This window comes from Equus caballus, chromosome X (genome assembly GCF_041296265.1).
Source record: "Equus caballus isolate H_3958 breed thoroughbred chromosome X, TB-T2T, whole genome shotgun sequence".
In the NCBI taxonomy this organism is placed as follows: Eukaryota; Metazoa; Chordata; class Mammalia; order Perissodactyla; family Equidae; genus Equus; species Equus caballus.
Window position 1 is genome coordinate 14,296,027 of NC_091715.1, and position 23,428 is coordinate 14,319,454.

At 40.4% G+C, this 23,428-nt stretch overlaps 1 protein-coding gene across 12 annotated transcripts in view; it reads left to right on the forward strand.

Annotated features, from left to right (window-relative positions):
• CDKL5 (cyclin dependent kinase like 5) overlaps window positions 1–23,428 on the forward strand; it is a 202,334-nt gene that overhangs the window by 142,079 nt on the left and 36,827 nt on the right. For all 12 annotated transcript variants that reach the window (XM_070258222.1, XM_070258224.1, XM_023633569.2 and 9 more), the window contains 6 exons: window positions 5,044–5,124; window positions 9,281–9,432; window positions 14,334–15,300; window positions 19,222–19,323; window positions 19,610–19,715; window positions 22,750–22,873. In XM_070258222.1, coding sequence (XP_070114323.1) covers window positions 5,044–5,124; window positions 9,281–9,432; window positions 14,334–15,300; window positions 19,222–19,323; window positions 19,610–19,715; window positions 22,750–22,873 — 1,532 coding nt within the window. The remainder of the gene's footprint in view (window positions 1–5,043; window positions 5,125–9,280; window positions 9,433–14,333; window positions 15,301–19,221; window positions 19,324–19,609; window positions 19,716–22,749; window positions 22,874–23,428) is intronic.

Consider the following 23,428-nt stretch of genomic DNA (forward strand, 5'->3'; position numbering starts at 1 on the left):
GGACAACCAACTTGCAGAGGCACCTTATTGGAGTGGCCAGTTATCGGCTGCTTCTCTCTTCCATCTACCCTAAAAGCTACTTTTTTAGTTTTCAACTACCCTGTTTGGGCCAACATGCCAATTGGTGGCCATTGTGGGAACTGTAAAATAAGCTCACCACCACTTCCTTTCTTTCTCTTAAATGCGTAATTCTCCAACCATGTTTCCTTGACGTTTGCAAAGCACTTTGTTATGTTTTTGACTTGCTGGACCTCAGTTCATTTCACTTTGATGAGCACCCCTCCTCACACGTGAGTGCCTAACACAGTACCTGCTCGGCTCAGTGAGTCTGGAAGAAATGAATGAACAGAAGTGCAAACAGTTTCTCTTTCATCTCCTTCCTGCTTTCTCTCTCTTCCAAATCTCTCTGAGTTATCTCAGGCAAGTTTCTCTTTTCTCCTTTAATTTTGCCTTTGTAAGCCAAAAATTAGCCAAATTATGACCATTAATTAGGGTGCAAATGGTTCAGCAGTTATTGAGCATCTGTCATACTAGTTGCTGCAAATAGGACACTAAATAGGACTTGCCCTCAGTCCAGCAGAAAGGAAAATCAATTCTATTCAGAAATGAAGTTAGTCATAATTAATGAATTCCTGTTTTACTGAGACTACATCCAAACTCCTTCCCATCAGACCTTCCCTGTTCTGGGCCCTCTAGCTCCCTCACCTCAGTTCATACTCCTCTCCATTCCCCCCTTGCTCTAAATTCTCACCACACTTGCCTTTCTTTTTCTTTGATTTCCATAAACATTCCAAGGTTTTTCCAGCTTCATGAATTTGGGACTTGTGGCTCCCTCTCCCAGGAAGGCACTTCCCTTGTGTGGCCCCATCTCATTTTGTAAATCTCAGCTCCAAGAATGCCCCCTCTTTCTGACCCCCCAACGTACTGCCTGCACCTCCTTCTTGGTCTCTCTTATAGCACTCTTCTTTTTTCCATCATAGCACTTATCATAGTATGTGATTGTTTATTTACTTGTTAATTATTAACTATTAGAAATCATCTATTTTCTCACTGTATTTCCAGCATCTGACACAGAGCCCAGCATGTCTAGTAGAGACTCAATGAATATTTGAATAATCACTTGAACCAATCTGTATTGTTACCACTCAAGCGCAACCATATTTCCCTTCTCCGTCTCTAATGCTTCTTTCACTCTTTATTTATTTATTTTTTTGAGGAAGATTAGCCCTGAGCTAACTGCTGCCAATCCTCCTCTTTTTGCTGAGGAAGACTGGCCCTGAGCTAACATCCAAGCCCACCTTCCTCTACTTTATATGTGGGACGCCTGCCACAGCATGGTGTGCCAAGCGGTGCCATGTCCACACCCAGGATCTGAACCGGGGAACCCCAGGCCGCCAAAGCAGAATGTGCGCACTTAACCGCTGGGCCACCGGGCCGGCCCCGCTTCTTTCAGTCTTATCACCTTTTACCTGAACTGTTGATAACCGCTGCCAAACCAATCTCTCCAACTTGCTCTCTTCACTTCAGTCTATTCACATTGCTTTTAGAATGATTTTTCCACAAACTGCACATTTAGTTCGATCTCCTTTGTGTTGAAAACCTCTCCAGGATTGCTAAGTTGAAACTCCTTAGGATAGCATTAAAAACTCCTTGCTCCTAGTCCTCCAGCCTTTTCTCCCACCCATTCCCACCCCCTGCCCCCTACTCTGCAGCCACGTCGAACTTCATCCCATTTCCTTGACACATTGCTTCCACCATGTTGCATTTTTATTTCTATAATTCTCCCAATACTCACCCCACTTCCTGGAAAGCTCTTCCTCCTCCCTCCCCCAGGCTCAGGTCAAAAGTCTGCCCTTCTCGAAGCCCTTCTAGACTTCTCCAGGGGGGATGGGTGACTGCCTCTTCTGTGCTTGGATAACACTCTGGTCATACCTCTTTTGTAGCTCTCACTGTAGTCTCTTTTAAATAGCTGTTTGCAAGTATGTATCCTCACTGGACTAGCGAATTCCTTGAAGAAATGAAGATCGTGTTCGCCGTTATATTAGCACACCTGGAACAGTGCTTGTTAGGTTGAATAGTGTTGAATGATTGACTATTTGACCTGGAACATCAAGTTTGGTCTGCTGGCTGCCTTGTTCTTTGCCTGGTTAAAGAGGCTCTAGGCTGGATTCTCTGAAGAGAGTGTAAACAGATCTGCCAGAATAACTGAAGAACTTATGAACTAGCTGAAGAATTGAGACTTTTGTGCATGAGATAATTAGAAAACAGTACAGTTTATAAGAAAGTGTGGCACATAATAAAGTACTGCATTTTTTCCTACACTGTACTGTTTTCTAATACATCTCAATATGACTGAGACCAAGAGAGAGTTAACCATTCTGGAAGGTTAGAAATCATAGTTGGCTGGATTCACTAGAGAAAGATTTTTGGAGAATTCGAGATTTGAAATGGATATTGAAGAATGAGCAGCATTTGGATTAGATAGGCCGCACGAAGGCTGCCTTGTCCTCATTCGTCTCTGGTCCTGTTTGTTCACAGCCCTCCTCACTCAACAGTGTTATGTGTAAAGTGCTAGACAGCACACGGTGCTGCTGCTTGGAGATACCCTTCAGAGAAACTGCTGCTTCCATGACACCTTGATTTTTATAAACCTTAATATTTTTACATTTTAGTCTGAAAGTGTTTGTGGTGTCTTAACTAAATTAGTTTAATCTTTTTGGAGGTTTAGCAACATAGCTGAGGGAAACGTCCTTTTTTATCATTTTACTCGAGAATGTCTGTGACGGATAGCTAAGCATATGGGGGGTGTGAAGTGCAACTGCTGTGAGACGCGGGCTCACCGGTAACCAGTCCAGTGCTACTTGCATTTTGATTCAGTTGTGTAGAGATTGGAAAATCAACAAGATGCTGCTCTAATGGTATGCATCGTTTTGAAAAAGTAACAAATGCTGTCCCAGAGTATAGGGCATAGACTCGGGGGTTGAACTGCTGGGGTTCAAAGCCTGGCTCCATATTTACTACTTGAATGACCTAGGGCAAGTTTCTTGTGTCTCTGTTTCTTCCTGTGTTAAATGATGATAACAGATTCTACCTGATGGGGTTGTCGTGTCGATTAAATGTTTTAATATACATAAAATGCCCCAGACCAGTGCTGATACACAGTGAGTGCTGGGGTGAAGAGGCACCCTCATTGTATTGTATTGGCCAAGTGATTAGGAAAGAAAGAAAGGAAACAAACAAACAAACTAGTGATTAGGATATACTTTAAACTTCTGTGCTTGAGTTTTGGTTACTTGTTGAATGATCTCATATTAGAATGGTGACTTTCATTCAAAAGCACACAAATTAATTTTTTTAAGTTAGGAGTTTGCTTGGTCATTTTTTATCATACTATTTCTAATACCTTCTGACTTTCAGCATTAATTTTTTTTATCAATGAAATGTTACTTCTGAAAAAATAAAAAGGAGGGGCTATCTGGTAGCATAAGATAGACCTCATAAGCATAATATTAATTAAAATGTGCTGGTATAGAGTTCTTTATCACAGCATGACAGGTGTCTCTCTCTTTGGGCTGATATCTAATGCTCCAACAATATCCAAAGGCACCTCTCTACCTCCCTTAGGAGAGGCACCTGGGTTTAGAAAGAGTGTGGGTTTAGATCACAGACCTGGGTGCAAATACTAGTTCTACTGCTTTTTGATTATGTAACTTGCCTTGAACCAGTTATTTGAACTTTCTGATCATCACCTTCCTCATCTCTAAAATAAGAAGAAGAATAATTGCTAAAATGCCTCACATAGCATCACTTCCCTCAGAAATCAGTTTTAGATTATTGCCTGTGTGTCTCTGTTAAGTTCATTTTATTCCTTCTGCTTCCTCTATCTAGAAGGTGCTGTCCTACTTTTCTCTGTCCTCATGTTTTTCTTAGCTTTTAAAAACTAGTTCGAATATTATCTATAGATTCTTTCTTCTACAGCTGCAAACTACCGTGGTCTCTCCTTTCTCTGAGCTTTGATTAGAATTTACAGCTGCACAGTTTAGTACTGATTGCTTTCCCAGTCACACTGTGGATTGCTTAACTATGAGCTTTAGGTCTTACCCATATTCTGTATCTCCTGCCATACCTGGCACAGTGTGGGGATGATGTCATAATCACTCTTCAGATACCTTGTTTGAATTTTCCTCCATAGGTTGTCCCCCCATCCACTTATTTAGCATCTTCAAGGATTTCAGTACTTCGAAATGCTGTCACGTTGGTATAAAGGAAATATATATTTAAAGCAAAGCAGCCCTCCCGTTGGGAGGGAGTGCATGGCCCTGGACTCTAACACTTTACTGTGCACTTAGATATTATGAAATGTGAATTGGCAGAGGGAAGAATAGAGTTTCTAAATAAACCTGACCTCTTCCCTTCATTTTATTTAAAAATGCCTTTGTTAATTTGGGAGCCTGTTTGCCTTCTGTTCCAACTTACATAAAGGAAGCAGCTGAAAACAGGTCATTAAAAGAGTATATTAAAAGCAATAATAGAACGTGCCTGAATTCACTATTTCTACTTCAGTGGCCTTTCAAGTACTGCCCTCTCTGCCTTTTTTTTTTTTCACTTCTCTAATTTTCAGAAGTAAATGGTAATGTTATTGTGAAAAAGGCTTAAGAATTATCTATATGAGCAGACAAATTCTGTATAAACTGTATTATAACTGGATTGTCTATATAGGTAGATAATGCTGTGTAAACTGTGTAAATGGAGTTTCAAATTTTTATATTTTGGTTTGTTTTATATGCTTCATTCAGTATTGTCTGACTAGATTTAAGCATCATCTTTCACATGTGAGTTTTCCTGTTATTTAATATGCAGTCCTATCAATCTATAACTCAAATAGATAGACACCAAAAGTAATATACATATGGAATAAATTTGACTTGGATTGGTACTAGGGCAATAACTTCCAGTCATCAGCTACCATCTTCTACACTCACAGCACATGCACACAAACACCCTTCCCCGTGTGCTGACATTTCTGTCATGTTGTTCTTGCAGTTTCCAGCTGTTAACCATCCTCAGTCATTGGAGAGAAGATACCTTGGAATTTTAAATAGCGTTTTACTTGACTTAATGAAGGTGGGATAAGTTGATGTTGTCTGTATAAAATGTCTTTTGGTTTGTGGGTTCTCTTGTGTCTACATGTGACCATAGCCTGCTTTTATGAATGAAATATTTTGTTAATATATGTATAATGGTGAATAATGGGGGGCTATGTCATGTTAAAAGGCATGTAATTTATTTAAAATTGCCACAGTATCTGATATTGTAACATTCCATCTACATAAGACTGTGAGATATCTAAATTATATTCTTAAAATGGACAGAATAACAATCTAAATATAAATAACTAAATAATAAAAAAATTTATTCACCCCTGAAGAGCTGCTCAGGCATAAAGTTTTAAAACAAATCTGAAGACGAATGTTGAAAGAAGAGATTCTAACATTTCTTATTTAAGGCTTCCCATAAGATTATTTTTATCAGTGAACCTAATTCTGCTCTTTTTCTGACTTGGCTGCTTCTCTCCAAGACAGATGGGCTCTTTCTGGCTCTTTTGACACAGCAGGAGCACTGCCACTAGCATGCCTGTGCGCTCCTCTTCCTGCTAGTGCCCCCGTCCGCATCTTCCTGCTCTGGACTACGAAAACATGCTCACCATTTTCTCTTCAAGTTTTTCTTTCGCAGTGTACCGTCAGCCCCTTGAATGAGAACTATTCTCTCATGTTTCCCCAGCTTTCATGGCCGCCAGCCATGCATCAGCAAGTGCTGGTTGTTTGATAGTGGACCTTCAGAACCCGCTTGTTAATAGATCGATTTTATTTTCTGCCCAATCAGCCAGCCATCAAAATCAGAAACGCTACACTGTGCACAGAGCCTTTAAAGGCATACTTAGCACAGTTGGAAATTGCCGAGCAGCACTCGCAGAACTTTGCTGTGCTTTAAACTGTGTTAATCTGTGTTCCAAGGAACACTGTGTAAATAGGTGTGGGGGCAGAGGTGGGGGAGGGAGGCACAGCTTTGGGAAAGGCCACGTACCATATAACCTCTCGTAGAGATTCACAATATTCATTAACCTCTAAAGGCTTTCAGAAATCCCGCAGTAAAGAAGCATTTTTGTCTCATTCAACATTTCCCAAATTTAATTAAATACTGAATACTTTTTTTTTATTTTATAAAACTCTACAGCACTAGCATTCTTCTGAACACAGATTGAGAGATGCTATTAAAAAAAGAACCCTCAAGGCTCTTTCAGGTTAATTAGGCATAAATTATCTTTTAAATCAGTTGGGTTGTGTCAATATGTTCTTTCATGCAATCAATATTTATTTATCAGGGCCTTAATTATTTGGTAACTTTTAAAATGTAAATAGAATAAAGTAGAAGAACTGAATTAAATACAATTTCATGTTTCCTGCCTTTTATCTTTTTTTGGTTAAAAATAATTGAACTTTTTTTGTTAAATTATTACCAAATATAATTAGCAAATGTCAGTGTGGTACCTGGTAAAATCTAGCACAGATAAAGGTACAAAGATAATCTGAATCTTTCTGCATTTATACCATTTTGGAAGTTATACAGTCTAATTCCTATTCCTTTAATATATTTACCCTTAAATTTCTTTGACGTTAAATAAATGTTCTCATTGAAATGTATATTCATACAAATTATGTGTACATCTCAGTTAATTTTTATAATGTAAACATATCTGTGTAACCCCACCAGATTGAGATATACACACTTATTAGCACACCAGAAGTCTCCTCATGACCCCATCCCAAGCTGTACACCCCTGCCACTCCCCACTCCTGGAAACCACAATTCTGACTTCTATCACCAAAGATTAATATTGCCTTGTTATCATTGAATCTTATATAAATAGAATTATTCCTTTTGTCTTTTAGCTATTTTTGAGAATAAATTTGAAAAATAAATAACACCATTTATCCTATCATGATGAAATATATTCTCTATGCCATTCCCTAAAGCAGATTTGATAATTTTGTCCATATATAAGTGCCTGAAATGGCCATCTCATCCTGCATCTGTTTATACATATCAGTCATTTTGGTGGGGATACAAGTTGCCAGAATTAATCCAAGTCCCTAATAAAGAACAGTTACAATAATTATATGGGCTCTGTTTGGGTAGGAAAAAAAAAACGATAATAATGTTGTTTTTCCTCCCGCATACTGAATTTTGAAACTCTTTACTCAGTAAGTTTTGTACTTTCCTCATAATGACTTCATCTTTCCAAGTAATTTGAAAATTAACAGCTGTATTCATAAACATAAAAACAGTTCTTTGTATGTGCAGTAACATCTTAAATTAAAATAGCTCTTTAAAGCTAGTAGATATTTGGCTTCTGAAAGGTCTTATGTACTACTAATTTAAAATACTACTCAGGGGCTGACTTTCCTTTGTTTTTAACTAGTATTATATAGTAAAACCATTTTGATGTTAACTGTTTTAACAGCCAGTGAGACCAAAACCATTTTATATATCTCTACAGTTTTTATTTTCTAAGAAGAAAGAATTGGGATAATTTTAGAGGTGTCTGAGTCAACACAAATGTAAATCCACTTGCAATAAGCAGTGGCTTGGGTTACTGGAATCTTTTGACTCCAAGTGAATGTTTCAGTATATGATAGGATCAGAATTCAGATTTTCTGTGGCGCTAGGTTGAAGGTGGTATTGGTAACAAATCTAGGTGTGTTCTTAGTGTTCAACAGTGGATCACAAAGAGATTAACTGTGGGCAAAACCAATGAAAGTGAGCTAGAGATGGATTTGGGAATGCTGGAATTTCACCCTTCTTCCTTTCTCTGAGGGAGAATGTCCATCACTCAAAAAGCAAATTTCAGTGTGATCTATTGCATTGTGTTAGGTTATGTTTCTTTATATATTTGCTTAATTTTTCAATAACAATTAATTTTAATAATGATTCACCTTTTAAAATCTTGTCCAATTACTTAGATAAATAATATTAGAAGAAAACATTTTAGTTGTAAAAAATCTAATATGTGCAGCATAAAAGGATTAGTACCTTAATGAATAAACAACATTTAGAAATAAATTAGAACAGATACACAAACAGAAAAATAAGAAGGAATATAAGTAACCAATAAACAAAAAATATTCAACCTCACTAGTAATAAAAGATGTGAATTAAAACAGCTGTGAGATACCATTTTTTAAATAATTTATAAATACTGAAAAGTACAATAATGCCTATTGTTGATGAAGGTGCCAGGAAATTGGCAGACTCTCAAGTGCTGAAGGGAGTCTCATTTGAGACAATGTTCCTAGGGGGTAATTTGGCGACACATAGAAAATAATCCTTAAAAGTTTGCATGCCTACCAGTTCCATCTCTAGGAGTTTATCTTATAAAAGGGACCATGGATGTATGCAGATGTTTTAGGTGTTCATCACAGCATTAATTATAATAGTGAAAAGTGGCAGCCATCTAAATGTCCAACAGTAGGAAACTGGTTAAATAAACCATGGTATATTCACACCACAAACTTCTACATGATCATTTAAAAAGTATTGTAAAGTTATTTGTTGCAGCATTGTTCATAATAATAAAAGAAGGGAAACAACTGAAACGTTTATCATTAGGGAATTGCTAAAAACAGCCTAAGGTACAGACATAGGGTTGAAGCTCTTTACTGATATGGAATGATCTCTTATGATCCATGACCAGTGGAAAGAAAGCTAAGTGCAGGCCATTGTGTGCACGCTACTGTTTGGGTAAAATAAAAGCAGATAAAAATGTGTATAAAGTATCTGTGAAAGGAGGCACAAGAAACTGGTAACGTGGGCTGCCTCCAGAGAGGGGGGACAAGAGAAAGATGAAGAATGTATATTCTTTCATGTGAATACATACTTATTTAAAAATATATTTAAAATGTTTATGTTGTAAAAAATGTTTTGATTAGTAGACGAAAAGTACAAAAGTCGTGTGTATAATAAAAACCAGATTTTGTAAAAGAAAATATGTGTATATGATAATCGAAAAAGGGCTGAGAGGTCCTATCCCTAGAGGACAACAATGGGAAGACTACGGGTGATTTAGATGGCCCTTTTAAAAAAATGTTTTGGACTAAACTGTGTTTGCTAGATATTCTGCAATGACCATGCATTTCTTTTATAAGAAAAAGAAATAAGGTTTTTATTACAATTTAAATTTAACTTTGTAATGATCTTTCCAATCCTAATTTTATTTCCCAAGAATTTACTGAAGTTGGACCCAGCTGACAGATACTTGACAGAACAGTGTTTGAATCACCCTACATTTCAAACCCAGAGACTTTTGGATCGTTCCCCTTCAAGGTCAGCGAAAAGAAAACCTTACCACGTGGAAAGCAGCACTTTGTCTAATAGGTAAATATTGCCTTTTAAGGAAATACAGATGCAGTGTTGGTCTTACAAGTAGGTGGAGGAGGTGGCTGCTTAAATGATACAATTAGAGAAAAGAAGGAAAGCCCTCTTTATTCAAAAATATCTTCCTTATGCTTATTACATGATTCAGAACCGCAATTAAAGAGCTGTGTGGGTCTTAAAGACTTTCTTCTCTTTAACAAGTACATTATGGAAACCTATGCATTCCTTGGGAAAGGTAGCATGGGTTAGCAACTAAGGGGGTTTCTAGCCTCATGAGCTAGAAGATTTTGTGTAAATGGCACCCAGGGGTGATGCCTGGAGGAAGAAGGGTGGATGAGGGCAAGGGGATTTCTGGAGGGAGAAGAGGATGCCAAACACAGGTGGGTGGGAAGGCACGTAGGGCAATCTTTGCAACTGAACCAGGTAAGTCTGGCTCTATAGAAGGGTCTTGTGTTTTTATTGCTCTTGTCTTTTAACTATTGAGTTAAGAAAGTTTTTTTCCATAAGAATAAGAATAGGGAAATAGTAGTCAGTTTGGTAGATAGCGATTAAAATTAGTGCCTTTTAAAATATAGCTTTTCAGCATAATCTTAAAAAAAAAATCTCTGTTTCCTGAGGGAAAAAACTCACAAGGGATTGGACTATGCAATCAGGTTCTCTCTCCAGAACTGACGTTCCCTGATTCTCTTGGTTGCATTTACAGGGGGTCAGTGTGCTTGTCATGGTTTCTCTGTCTTCCTCCCTCTACCAAGAAGCTGGTCTTGTCATCTGGCGTTGCTTAGACTATAGGAGATAGGAAATAGTTTCTCTCATCTACTATTAAGAAGAGAAATAGAGGGGCCGGCCCTGTGGCCGAGTGGTTAAGTTCACGCGCTCCAGGGTTTTGCTGATTCGGATCCTGGGCACGGACAGGCGGGACATGGCACTGCTCATCAGGCCATGCTGAGACGGTGTCCCACATGCCACAACTAGAAGGACCCACAACTAAGTATACAACTAAGTACTGGGGGCATTTGGGGAGAAAAAGCAGAAAAAAAAAGAAGATTGGCAACAGTTGTTAGCTCAGGCGCCAATCTTTAAGAGAAATATAAAACAATAATTCTTAATATGAACCTTTTTGAATATAAATTTTCTTCCGTTTTCCCCCAATTTTCTCTCCATGTAGAACAATTGTTCTTAATCCATTGAAATTTTGAAAGCTCAAGACCTGGTACTTTTTAGAACTGTGAGCACATCCGTAAATTGGCAGTAGCCACTTATCCTGTATTTTCTCTGCTTAACTGTGATGGTGTAATTGTGTTTTACAGCTCTTTACTCTCTTTAAAATGACTGGTTTTGGTTATTGTTTCCCTCACATTTTATAGACCATTCTTCCTGGTTTTTTTTCAAGGAGGCCTGGAATTAGTCCCAAATTCTATTTAACCAAGTTTACATTCACCTTGTTGTCTGTTTCCATGAGATTTTAGTACACTGAGTCAAGGAATGGTATTCATCATTTGGTTGCTCCTTTGCATTTAGGAGGTTCACATTATGCCTGTGTCTTATCTGGGGTTACTCCCAGTTCAGGTACTTTTTTCTTCCTTCCACCTTGTCACTTGACTCTTCTAGTAGACATTTGCAAAGAAAAAGGATTCCGGTGATATAAAGTTCAGTAGACTATGATAAAGTTTTGATTTGTGCTGTAGTGATTAGTGGTATAACCCATACCATGAAAAGGGGCCTGTGTATTCATCCTCTAGTGACTCACTTGAGAGAGATCCCCAGTGCGGATTTGAGGTTCTCCCTGGGAACCCTCTGTAGGGATCTGACAAGGAGGATGTATGTAGTGATGAGGATATGGTTTATACAGGCCTTTGAGGAGTCTTCCCAAATCCCCTTTTCAAGTAAATGATAATAGAAATTATAAGTAATAAAAATCTCTGGAAGAATTCAGTTTTAGGTCTTGACAGTGTACTAAATACATTAAAGAAAAAGTCCTAAATGGTTTCTCTAGGAATGATCTTTGCTCAGTTTATGTGCATCTGGAAATGTCCTTTTCTCCACACTTGTCTATGGTCCATATTTCCTCCATGGAAGCCCTTCTTGTTAGGGACACTAATTCTTCATAGACCATGACTCCCTTGGACTTCCCAGAACCATTGGAGAGAGTTCACGGCACCATATCACCTTGGCTGCCACTTACACACTCCACTGACTTATCCCTGAGAGACACTCACATACCCTGTCTTCTGTCATCCAAGTTCACATCTCTGTAGGAGAAGCAGTGGGCTCTTGCATTACTTAGCCCCTGCCAAAGTTTCCTTCAAACTCTCCTGAGGTTCTGCTCGCCTTGGACATGGCGGGATGGTGCTTCAGCCTGCCCTGCCCTGCCCTCTCACCAGTCCTGCTTTGCCAACCTCCATAAAAATGTAGCTTTGCATCTTTGATGTTTGTTTTGAAAAGTTATTTTAACTAAAGAGATTAACTTTCTAACTATCTATGCTGCCAACCATTTAAGAAGGGTTTATATATAAAATCCTCTTAAGTGGTTGGCAGTTTAACACAGATTCCTTACAGTTGTGTGTCAAAGACATCTATGGAATTTTTGAAGCAGTTTTTTTATTGCGCTTTGGCAGAGCTCCAATTTGAAGACAGTTTGATACCCTTTCTACATAGGAATTATGTGCAAAGCTCAATGACTTCAGATTAATGTCAAGATAGAAACTTTCAGAATAGCGGTTTAGGCTTTTTGTGTACACTTATGTCAACCGAAATCTGTAACAAATGTTTCTACCTTAACTTTATAGCCTCCCTTTTCATGTTAGAAGTTGTATCTTACGTTGCTGTGAATATGTTCTTTCTACCATGTAGGTTTGTGCTTCACATTGAAAGCAGTGTTTCCAAGAGTTTCAAAAGCTCTAGCAGCTGTCTTCAGTCTTCTCTCTCCTTTCTTGGTCCTCTTTGGAGCTTCAGATGTTTCACAATATCTGGATGTGTTATCTCTGCTATTCCTCTCTCTAGGCCTGAAGGAGAAAGGGTTGGAAATAGGGTTATGAGAACCCAGTGGAGCCAGGCAGGAGGAGCCACCCCGTGGGAGCTGTAATCTGGAGGGACACAGTTCCAATCTAAGTCCGGATGCTGATGCTGGGAAGGAGCAGGGAAGACAGGCTCCAGCCCCTTGCACTGCTAAACCCACCTGGGAGTTAGGTGGTAAGGGAGCCTGGGTGCCGCAGTCTGCAGTGTTGGGCTCCTGAGGTCCAGGATGGGGCAGAGAGGAGTGGAAAATGGATTAGGGGTTGGGCAAATGGAGAATAATGAACACACTTGGATCTGTTTATGGGTGAGACTATTTGTCTATCATCGTTTGGGTTTTTGAAAAGTTGCCAAGATATTTTAGTTCCCGAGATCTAAGTTGACAAATGACTCAAATGGTTTAAAACCTGATGCCTTTGGGATACCGGGACTGTCCTTTATTGATCTGGGGATAGACTCTGTTGACATCATTTAACAGAAAGTGAAACTTTCCTTTCTTTGTAATTTCTTGCTGGGTTTGGGATCTGCCATTTAGTTGGCTCATATTTAAGTGACCTTATTTAAGGCTGCAATTCTTGTAACCGAACTGAGAGAGATTAGTGAGTGCATTTAGGAGATGAAGCCTTCCACACTATTGCAGGCTTGCTTGATAGCAGATACTTGTTAACACTCTGGAAGGTAGGACTAGAGGAAAAGGCCCTTACCTTTGATGCCTGAGCAAGTGTGGGTTCTCATAGGGAAAATGGGAAGGCATAATTTCACAGATTACCATTCTACAGGAAAAAAAATGTGACTTTTCTTCCAATTAGTATGTGATGGGAGCAAAACTCTCCTAAATCAAACCATCTTTAACAATAGCAATATTTGTAGCAAAATTTTCTGAATGCATAGTAAAGAGGGAAATGTGTAAATTATTTTTCATTTGAAAACATTCTCACCTATCTCAAACTACAATTTGGTCCTGTAAATAGTTACAATAGATCAAACTGACTTTGCTATGATGTCATTTTCAGCTTTTGAATAGAGGACAAGGTTTTCCTCTGGATTTATATTTTGTATTTTAAACCAAGTAGGGAATGAAGCTTTAAATCCTAAAGGAGGCCTCAGACGGCTTGGAATAATGACCTGTGAAATGAAGAAGAGAATAAATTGTGTCTTTTGGAGAGAAATTAACTCGTTAGACCCCTCTAGTCAGTTAGAGATGCGTTCCTGTTTAGCGCACCTGGAGGTGTCTGAAGTACCCCAAGGAGTGCCGCTTCTCCAAAACGTAAACATCGATCACCATGTTTTCCAACAAACCTCACCAGGCAATTTACATTTCTTTTTAGAGTGCCATTTTCTTTTACTGAATGCATTGCTAGGATTCTCATTGTTTGATGATACGGGCTAAAGACAAAAGAGACGTTTGTGTCTATGACTGTATATCTCTGAGGCAGGCTGTAAGTTTTATAAATAAAAACGAAGTTCAAAGAACACAGTGACCTTCAAGTCTAAATGTTGCCTTCTGACATTCAAGCAGGCAAAAAAGTTATAGAGTTTGCCTACAGCTCAGCTCTCTTCTTCTTAACAGGCGTTCTATAACAAACACTCATGTGAGCACCAATATAGCAAAAGCATGTTCCCCCAGATTATCAGTTTGAAACTGTGTTGGCAGCAAGTTAGCTGAGCATTTAAGGATGCCAAAATCATTTCATCAGGACTGGTGCTTTGTTGCACTGACTTGGTCTAAGGAACTTACTTCTTAGGGTTACTTGTTAATTGTTGGCACGTATTAGACAGAGTTTTTTCAGTCTTTGAGGTGTCTTAGGTATTTGTCCTTTTTTTTAATGATGCTTTTTGCGTGTCTGCTATTGAGGGAAACTGATATACTTCTCTTGTTTTTAACATAGAAACCAAGCCAGCAAAAGTGCTGCTTTGCAGTCTCACCACAGATCAAACAGCAAGGACATCCAGAACCTAAGTGTGGGTCTGCCCCGGGCTGATGAAGGTCTTCCTGCCAATGAAAGCTTCCTAAATGGAAACCTTGCTGGAGCTACTCTTAGTCCCATGCACACCAAAACCTACCAAGCAAGCAGCCAGCCTGGGTCTACCAGCAAAGATCTTACCAACAACAACATGCCACACCTTCTCAGCCCAAAAGAAGCCAAGTCAAAGACAGAGTTTGATTTTAATATTGACCCAAAGCCTTCGGAAGGCCCAGGCACAAAGTACCTCAAGTCAAGCAGCAGATCTCAGCAGAACCGGCACTCATTCATGGAAAGCTCTCAGAGCAAAGCGGGAACACTGCAGCCCAGTGAAAAACAGAGTCGACATAGCTACATTGACACTATTCCCCAGTCCTCTAGGAGTCCCTCCTACAGGACCAAGGCCAAAAGCCATGGGGCCTTGAGTGACTCCAAGTCAGTGAGCAACCTTTCTGAAGCCAGGGCCCAAATTACAGAGTCTAATACCAGTAGGTACTTTCCATCCAGCTGCTTGGACTTGAACTCTCCCACCAGCCCAACCCCCACCAGGCACAGTGACACCAGAACTTTGCTCAGCCCCTCTGGGAGAAATAACCGAAGTGAGGGCACTCTCGACTCACGCCGAACCACAACCAGGCATTCTAAAACGATGGAGGAGTTGAAGCTGCCTGAGCACATGGACAGCAGCCATTCTCATTCACTGTCTGCACCTCATGAGTCGTTTTCATATGGGCTGGGCTACACCAGCCCTTTCTCTTCCCAGCAACGCCCACACCGGCATTCCATGTACGTGACCCGGGACAAAGTGAGAGCCAAAGGCTTGGACGGAAGCTTGAGCGTAGGGCAAGGGATGGCGGCCAGAGCCAACAGCCTGCAGCTCTTATCGCCTCAGGTACAGCTTAGGACATTGCCCCGATCCTGCTCAGCTTGGGAAGGTGGTGCAGGGGTGTGAATAGTCAGTCTGCGATTTTCCCTACTGCAGGAGGTGGTACTTTCTCGATCGGATGCATTCAGGGAAGCAATATTTAAAGGGCTAATCTTTAAAAAAGAAATAATTTACTTATTTAAGCCAATCACTGAGTACTCAAGAGAACTCAAAAAGCTCGTTTTTAGAAATCTATTTCCTGTCTTAAATGTTCCTTTCTGGCATATTTTGTTGAGAGAATCCTATTTTGATTTATTATAGAATTTATCAGCTATATATGGGTTAGTTTTTAATTTTCTCAAAATTCGGTCTGAATTTATGGGGATTTTCTCTAATCTCTCCAAACCACATTTGCTTAAATCAAACCATTTTGCTAATACCTTACTTGATATCTTAGCTGAATTGGAAGTTTTAAATTTAACTAGAACTATAGGTAAATTTAACTTCAGGCCAGGATAAATGTTAATTTTCATTCTTTTGGGTTGTTTTTAAATCTCAGAGCAATGTTTTCAGCCTAATGCTTCCTCCGTCTTACTGATCTTCATACTCTAAAACTGACACTAACCTGTTTAAAAGAAGTAGCATTCATAGAACACATGTTTTTTAAATTCTATTTTCGCGATATGAAACATTCACCTGCATCAAAGAAATGAAGGTGGGGAAAAGCCAATTTCAGAAGGAAGGTTTCATATAGGGAAAGTCCCTTTTAGAGGATATGAAAATAGGTTCATCAGCATGTGTCAGAACTCCAGGAAATATGGATGGAGAATGTCATGGGAGGCTTAGCAAGATGAGTGCTGGGGACGAGGAGGCTGTCAGTAACTCAGCAGTCAGTGTAGCAAGGCAGCTAAGAGCTCAGGCTGGGCAGCCAGACAGATTGGGTTGGTATCCTAGTTCTGCAATGTGCTTCAAGCTGTGTAAATTTGGGAAAGTGATGAAATCTCTCTGTGCCTCAGATTACTCATCTGAGTGTTGTGAGGATTTTACTCGGTGTATAAAGCACCATGCCCAGTGCCCAGCACAGAGTAAGCGTCGAACAGATTTTAGTTGTTGCTGCTTCTGTCGGGGCTGTTCTTTAGACGTTGAACACCTTCTCTGTGCTGGATATTCTCAGACACTCAAAAGAGTGTCTGATGTGGGGTTCTTGCCCTTGAGAAATTTATCTTCTCTCAGGGAAGATTAAATTATACATGATAACAATGAAATAATTAAGAACCAAATTACTATAGCACTGGCTATAAATAGGAGTTGGGAACAGGGAGAGATCATTGTGAGCAGGAGCAGTCAGAAGTGGCTTTAGGGGCAAATAAAGGTCTTGCTCTGAGCTGAGGTGTAGACAAAGGTTTTAAATGGCTAAAGAATGAAGATGTGTTCAGCCATTTACTGAGCAAGGCACCACGATAAGTTCTAATTAGAAGGATGAAAAAGATGTAGTCCTCCTTCACTTGGAGTGTGCGAGCTGGGGGAGAGGAGATGGCACACATTTGCCAATGGATAGGCCCTTCTAATACTGTGAGGCTGCGTGGCGCACTGTGCTGGAGGTGTGTGTGCCTCGGACAGAGAGGAGTAGCGCGGTCCCGACAGGGGCTTGTGAGAGGCCTCAGGAGAGGAGGCATCTGAGCAGAGACTGCTGGGATTTAGCCAGGGGAGGAAAGCAGAGACGATATCAGGAAAGAGGCTCGAAGGGAGGGCAGAACAGAGCACTTTGAGGAAAAGAGGGTAATAAAGACATTAAATAGCATGCTGTGCTGTGGGGATTGCAACTTGTTTCACGTTGCTGGAGTGAAAAATGCCAGATTCGGGGTGGCTTTTGCAATAATCTAAGCATGAGATGGGGAGAGTATGTTCTGGACTAAGTCAGTTCGAGTGGGAAAACAGAAAGAGTGGGTTTTCGAGACACCTCAGAAGTAAAAACAACAGGACTTGTGAATTGAAGGATTCAATATAGGAAAAAGAAGCCTTCATGGTTTCTTTTCTAGGGCTTCTTTCAGAGTAGAAGAGAGGACTTTCGAAGTCACCTAATTCAACCCCTTTATTTCACAGATGAGCATGCTGAGGTTCCGAGAAGTTGGGTGGGTTGCCCAGGTTTACCCCACTAGTTCAGGGCAGAGCTATGATCATGAGGCAATGTCTAGTTTCCTAGGCCAGCACTCTTCACGCTGTCATGCTGACATGTTCAGGTTGAAGTGACCATTGGCCCCTAAGCAGAGGTGTTTCTCCACAAGGTTGGAAAGACCATCTGGTGCCCAGGGGAGAAGAAGGGCAGGAGATACACACTTGCACATGGTGGAGATACACATGGCAGGAGATGTTATGATCGGAGTCAGACCAGTGGTCGGAGGAGCTCCCGAGGATCCCTCTAGAGAGAAGAGAACCTCTAGGGCCTAGAAAGATCTCTAGAGTGTGGTAGCTGCCCATAGACGTTACATGGAGGTCAGAGCCAGGTAAAGTATGCTAGCATTAAGCATAGTGTAAACAGAGAAGAAGTAAGAAAAACAAAAAGCTATAACTTGGAAAAGGCAAATGGACTGGCTCTCTGAGAGTTCCAGAAAAAAGACTTTGTGAGCATGGTGGAAATAAGCTAATTATAAACAGTGACTGGCCTAAGCATAGATCCAACTGTTACTGAATTTTTAAGTCCAGTTTGGGAGTACAGTGCCAAGCTGCAAGAAAGTACAAGTTTAAAGGCACAAAGATGGCAGACGGCTTGACAAGTAACCAAAGCTGTGAATAAATGGTGGGAATCATGCTCTTGCAAAGTCTTGTGGCCACCTTCAAGAGCAAGGGGACTGGGCTGACACTGTCACTTAAGAGTTTAGGTTAGATGTAAATCATGTGTTTTCTAAAACACTTTTCCAGAGGCCTTTGTAAACAATACAGGTGATAAAATTCAAATGAGATCTTGTTACAAAGTAGAAAGAAGAAAAGCTACATTAGTGATTTCCTGCCCAGAATCCTTTCATAGTACATTTGGGGAGTGAGGGGGAGAAAGATAGAATCATGTTTTGAACTTTAAATAAAATGTTTTTGATATATCACGAAAGGCTCAAGATAATAGTCTTTCTGTGTGTAATGTACGGATACACAATGCAGCTAACTCCTCCTAATGGCTTGGTAATTTTGTTCCTTAATCTTTTTTTCCAAGGGTAGAAAATGCTACTTTTCCCCTCAGTGAACACCATTGTGGACCAAGGCTGCTCTTAGCTGTGACTCACTTCCTTGAGAGAAATAGGTAGTGTCTCTGGAGATGAGCGCTGTCATGATTATGATTAAGAAAATACATGAAATATAAGTACTGTTATCCTTGGGAAGATGGAGAAGAGAACTCAAGTCCATAAGCTACAGTAGTTAGGGAATTAAGATAATACAATAGTTAGTTATTAAGAATACTGATTCTATTCGTTGATATATTCAAAGAACATTTGTTTGCATCTGAATCTGCTAATATAAGACCTTCATGAAAAATAATTTTGGATCTGCGCAGTTCTTTTTGGAGAACTCAGCCCAAAATCTGCTAGAGAAATTTTAGATTAACTAATAGAATCTCTAATTAGAGTGCTGCTCAGAACCATGACTATCTAGATATTAGGAAGAGGATTTTCTTTGTTTTTAATAATTAATTGAACTATTTTCAGAGAAATTCATTCCCAGCTCGCCTTGACTTTAATGAGAATTTCACTTTCCATTTGTGTGACATTTGTTTGACTTATTTTACATTCATCAGACGATTCACTCTTTTATGGGACAATTTGTGTTTTAGCCAACCAACATTTTTTATTTTAGCCATTTGAGGTACTGGTTCTACCAAATAAAGCCCCTGGTGATTGAGGTGATTTTCGTTCTTGGGAACAGGGCACTCTTATAAATGCTTTTAAATTTGACTTCCAGCCTGGAGAACAGCTCCCTCCGGAGATGACTGTGGCGCGATCTTCCGTTAAAGAGTCCTCCAGAGAAGGGCCCTCTTCATTCCATACACGGCAGAAGTCTGAGGTCTGAATTCTCCAGAGTTGCTGTCTTTTATGATAAAATGTACCTGTAAAGATAAATTGTAATGATGTCAAATGACCAATCTTTTAAAATGTGTTCATACTCCATCTCCTGCAAATAATTTGTACTTGCTTGTAAAGTAAGTGGTTTTCCTCAAGCCACAGTTCTGAATTTTCTCTTTAAAAGAGCCTAGAGTAAATTATAAACCAATTAGGCACTGTTCTAAGTTCACAGGCCACGTTGTCCATGCTCTGTCTTTTACTTTTTATAAACCTGTTTCCTGTCTCAGGGTGGATCGTATCATGACCCTCACTCTGATGATGGCACTGCCCCTAAAGAAAATAGACACCTATACAATGATCCTGTTCCAAGGAGAGTTGGCAGCTTCTACAGAGGTAAGCCCGGCCCCTAGCACCCACCAGGGCCCTCTCCCCTCTCCCTGTCACTAAACCGCCAGGCTTCGCCCCTCACTACATTTCACTGCCCTGATTGCCATCAGACCAGCGTCGTTCTTGCCTGCGCTGTTGCCTTCCAGCACTTCTCCCTGCCATGGGTGCCACTGTTCAGGCCCTCGTTGTATCTGACTTGGGTTCTTTGAGTAGCCTCTCAACTGGTCTCCCTCTCGCCAAGGTCGCCATTGAAACAGTCCCTGGAATGATCTTTCTGAAGCTGTGTTCTGACCCCACCCCTCATTCATTCAGTTAAGTCATAAAATATTTATCCATGTCACGTGTCTGCCTGACACTGTTCTAGCTTAGAACATGTCAGTGAACAAGACAGCCAAAGGTCTCTACCCTCACAGAGCTCACGTTCTCATGAGGAGAGAGCAACACTAAATGGAATAATTATATAGAGCAGTAAAAGGTAAGAAATGCTACAGGGACAAAAATAGAGCAAGGCAACCCATTGTCCCCCCAGACCCCCACTCCAGTCCTCTCTCTCTCACCTGCTGAGTCCTCTGTTGGCTTCCCATTGGCATCAGGACAATATCTGAATTCCCTAAGATGGCATTCCAGACTTTCCGTGTCCTGGCCCTTGCCATCCTCTCCAGCTGCTCCCCCTCCTCTCTGGTGCCCAGCCTGTGGGACTCGCATCCAGGCCTGCCCCTGTCTGGCCTGACATGCGCTCCTCCCCCTGCTTGCATAGCTTGTTTCTGTTCTTTTGAGATTCTACTTTGAGGTCCTCTGCCGTGTGATGTCTTCCCTGCCCACGCAGACGAAATGAAGTGTTTCCTCCTCTGTTCCACCCATGGTTCCTTGCCTAGGCCTCTAACATAACACAGACCACACGGCACTGATTCGTTGTCTGTGTTTCTCACAAGATTGCAAAGCCCTCAAAGATGTTAAGTTCTCTATCTTTTCCTCTTTTACCCTCATTGACTAGCACACTGCCTGGCAGTTTCATAAACATTTGTTGACTGAATGAAAGAAAGTCTTCAAGTGTACTTGCACAACCTTAAAAATGTACTTCAGTGTTTAATAGACAATGAAAACATGCTTCGGGGGCTGTGTGGATTTAGGAGACATTGACAGAGAAAGGCATCTCCTTTGAGGAGCTATGTGGTAATAAAGTGAGAGCCCCTGAGAAGCCCCAGCCCCTAGTGGATAGACTGACGCCAAGCCCATTAGGGTGGGGACAATGTCCTAGGTCCAGGAGGCTCAGCTTCTCAAAGCCTTCAAGGGTCACTACTACTTTCTACAGCCGCTCATGCCCACATTGCCTGGCTTCTCACTATTCTGTTGATTAGGGAGGACAGCTGGAAAGAGGCAGGAATTGGGAGGGAACATGGAGAACTGCTTGGTCATTTTAATTAGGAACCTGAGCTAAATACATGCATACAAGTGTTATTTAGGACTAAATGTCTATTGAATGATTAGGCTCCTCTGTTCTCTCCCAGCCCCACCTTTGAAAAAAGCATAAGGCATCCAATATGCCTTTTAATGCATTTCTTTCTTTTTTCTTTTCTTTTTTTTTTTGTGAGTAAGATTGGCCCTGAGCTAACATCTGTTGCCAGTCTTCCTCTTTTTGCTTGAGGAAGAATGTCACTGAGCTAACATCTGTGCCAGTCTTCCTCCACTTTATATGGGATGCTACCAAAGCGTGGCTTGACAAGCGGTGCTAGGTCTGTGCCCGGGATCCGAACCTGTGAACCCCAGGCTGCAGAAGCAGAGCACGCGAACTTAACCACTATGCCACCAGGCCAGCCCCTGATGCCACAGTTACTTTAGAATCCTATGGAAGTAAAATTTTAATTCAGATTAAAGTTAGTTAAAATAAAATATTGTAGTGTACATGAGCAAAAGCCTTTTCTTTTGTCACTGTTTTACTTCCAAAATGGACTATACACATTATTTCTATAGATGTCTGGAGAATATACTTTGACATGAAATGTTAGTGAAGTTTTAAATTAATTAATCAGTTAGTCTTTGACCTCTGAAAACACCATTTTATTTTGATTGCAAGTGAATTAAATTGGTTAATATCACCAAAGTCCCTCATTTTTCTTCCTCATAATCCACTTCAGGGTTTGGCAGGTAGAATATTTTTATTTTAGAAAGTCTAGAAATAGAAGGAAAAGATTTAACTAGGTGAAACATCTGGAGACTAAATCTTGATTTAGTAGTATCATTGAAATGACAGATGTTTCCATAATACTTCCTGTTTCCAGTCTTTCTGGTCAAGAGTCAAGTGAAATGGTGTCATTTATCTTGATATACAGCCTGTGTATTCCTTTTGCGATGAAACTTGCAGTGTATTTTGATTTATGACCAAGCTTAGAAATTGACGAGAAAAGATAGTAACTGTCCCTCCCCCCCAAAAAGCAGAAAAGTGTTTACTCACTTGCGTTGTGCTTTGTCTTTCTGTTCATTCTTGGATTGAGAACCTAGAGAAAAATAGTATTTTTACGCAAATAATCAAATTTATTTGGAATTTAGTTAAAAATATGCAAAATTGATACTGCCTCCCAAGCATAAAGCCTCAACTGTAGTTTGTATATTCCAGCACCCATATTGTTAGGAGTCACTTCAGACCAAGAAGGGAGTTTGCATAGTTGAGTCTATGATATAAGAAAGCCTCAACTCCAAAGAATGTCAAAACAGTGGCAGGGGGTGGGGGTGCTATCATATTCATACTTTAAAATATCCTACAACGTTCAATTTGTCAGCTGTCAGGTCAGTTTATGTTTTGAATCCATAATTACCTGGCGTTAACTGACCCTTGCAAGTTACTGTCGTGAGCAGTGGTGAGAGGGAGAATGTTCCCTGGAATGCCTCCGCCCTCAGAAAACACAAGTTATAATGAAGGGCAGATGAGGATTTTACCAGTTTGTTAGCTTATTTTCTTTGTGTGAGAGAAAATGCGATTGAATAACATGAGAACTGCTTTGACCAAGGGGGCACATCAGTGGCTTATTTTTTCTTTATTCAGTGCCGTCTCCACGTCCAGACAATTCATTCCATGAAAATAATGTGTCAACCAGAGTTTCTTCCCTACCATCAGAAAGCGGCTCTGGAACTAACCACTCAAAAAGACAACCAGCGTTTGATCCATGGTGAGTATTTTGGTTTGTTTTCTTTTTTAATCGTAGATTTGAGATTTCAAAGAAATTCTGGATAAACTTTTAGCTTTCTTTCTCCTGCTTGGCCTTTCTTTCTTGAGAGAGATTGTTTGATAAGGAAAATATGATTTGTCATTCTTCGTAGTGGTTTCTACATATAAGTTCAGCACTTATATTAGATATCATATAAAAGAAAAAAATCTCCTGGGTCAGTAAACACCTCATAAGTCTTCCATTGCATTCTCCTGACATGATTGATGTCTTCCGCTGTCTCCTCTCTTGTTGCTCTTGAGTCACGTAGCAGACAGTTTGCTTAGCACTTTGTGTGCACTGCTCACTCAGTCCACACAATCAGCCTTTGAAGTAGGAATGGCTCCCGTTCTACAGGTGAGGACGCTGCACCTTAGAGAAGGTGAGGAGCTTGCTCGGTGCTGGACAGCCAGTAACAGGGCGGAGGGAGCGGGGATCTAGACCTAGATAGGCTTTGACTCCAAAGCTCGTGTCTTTCACCTCTCTGCCACCTGAATTTCATTCGGGGTGAAAGGAGAG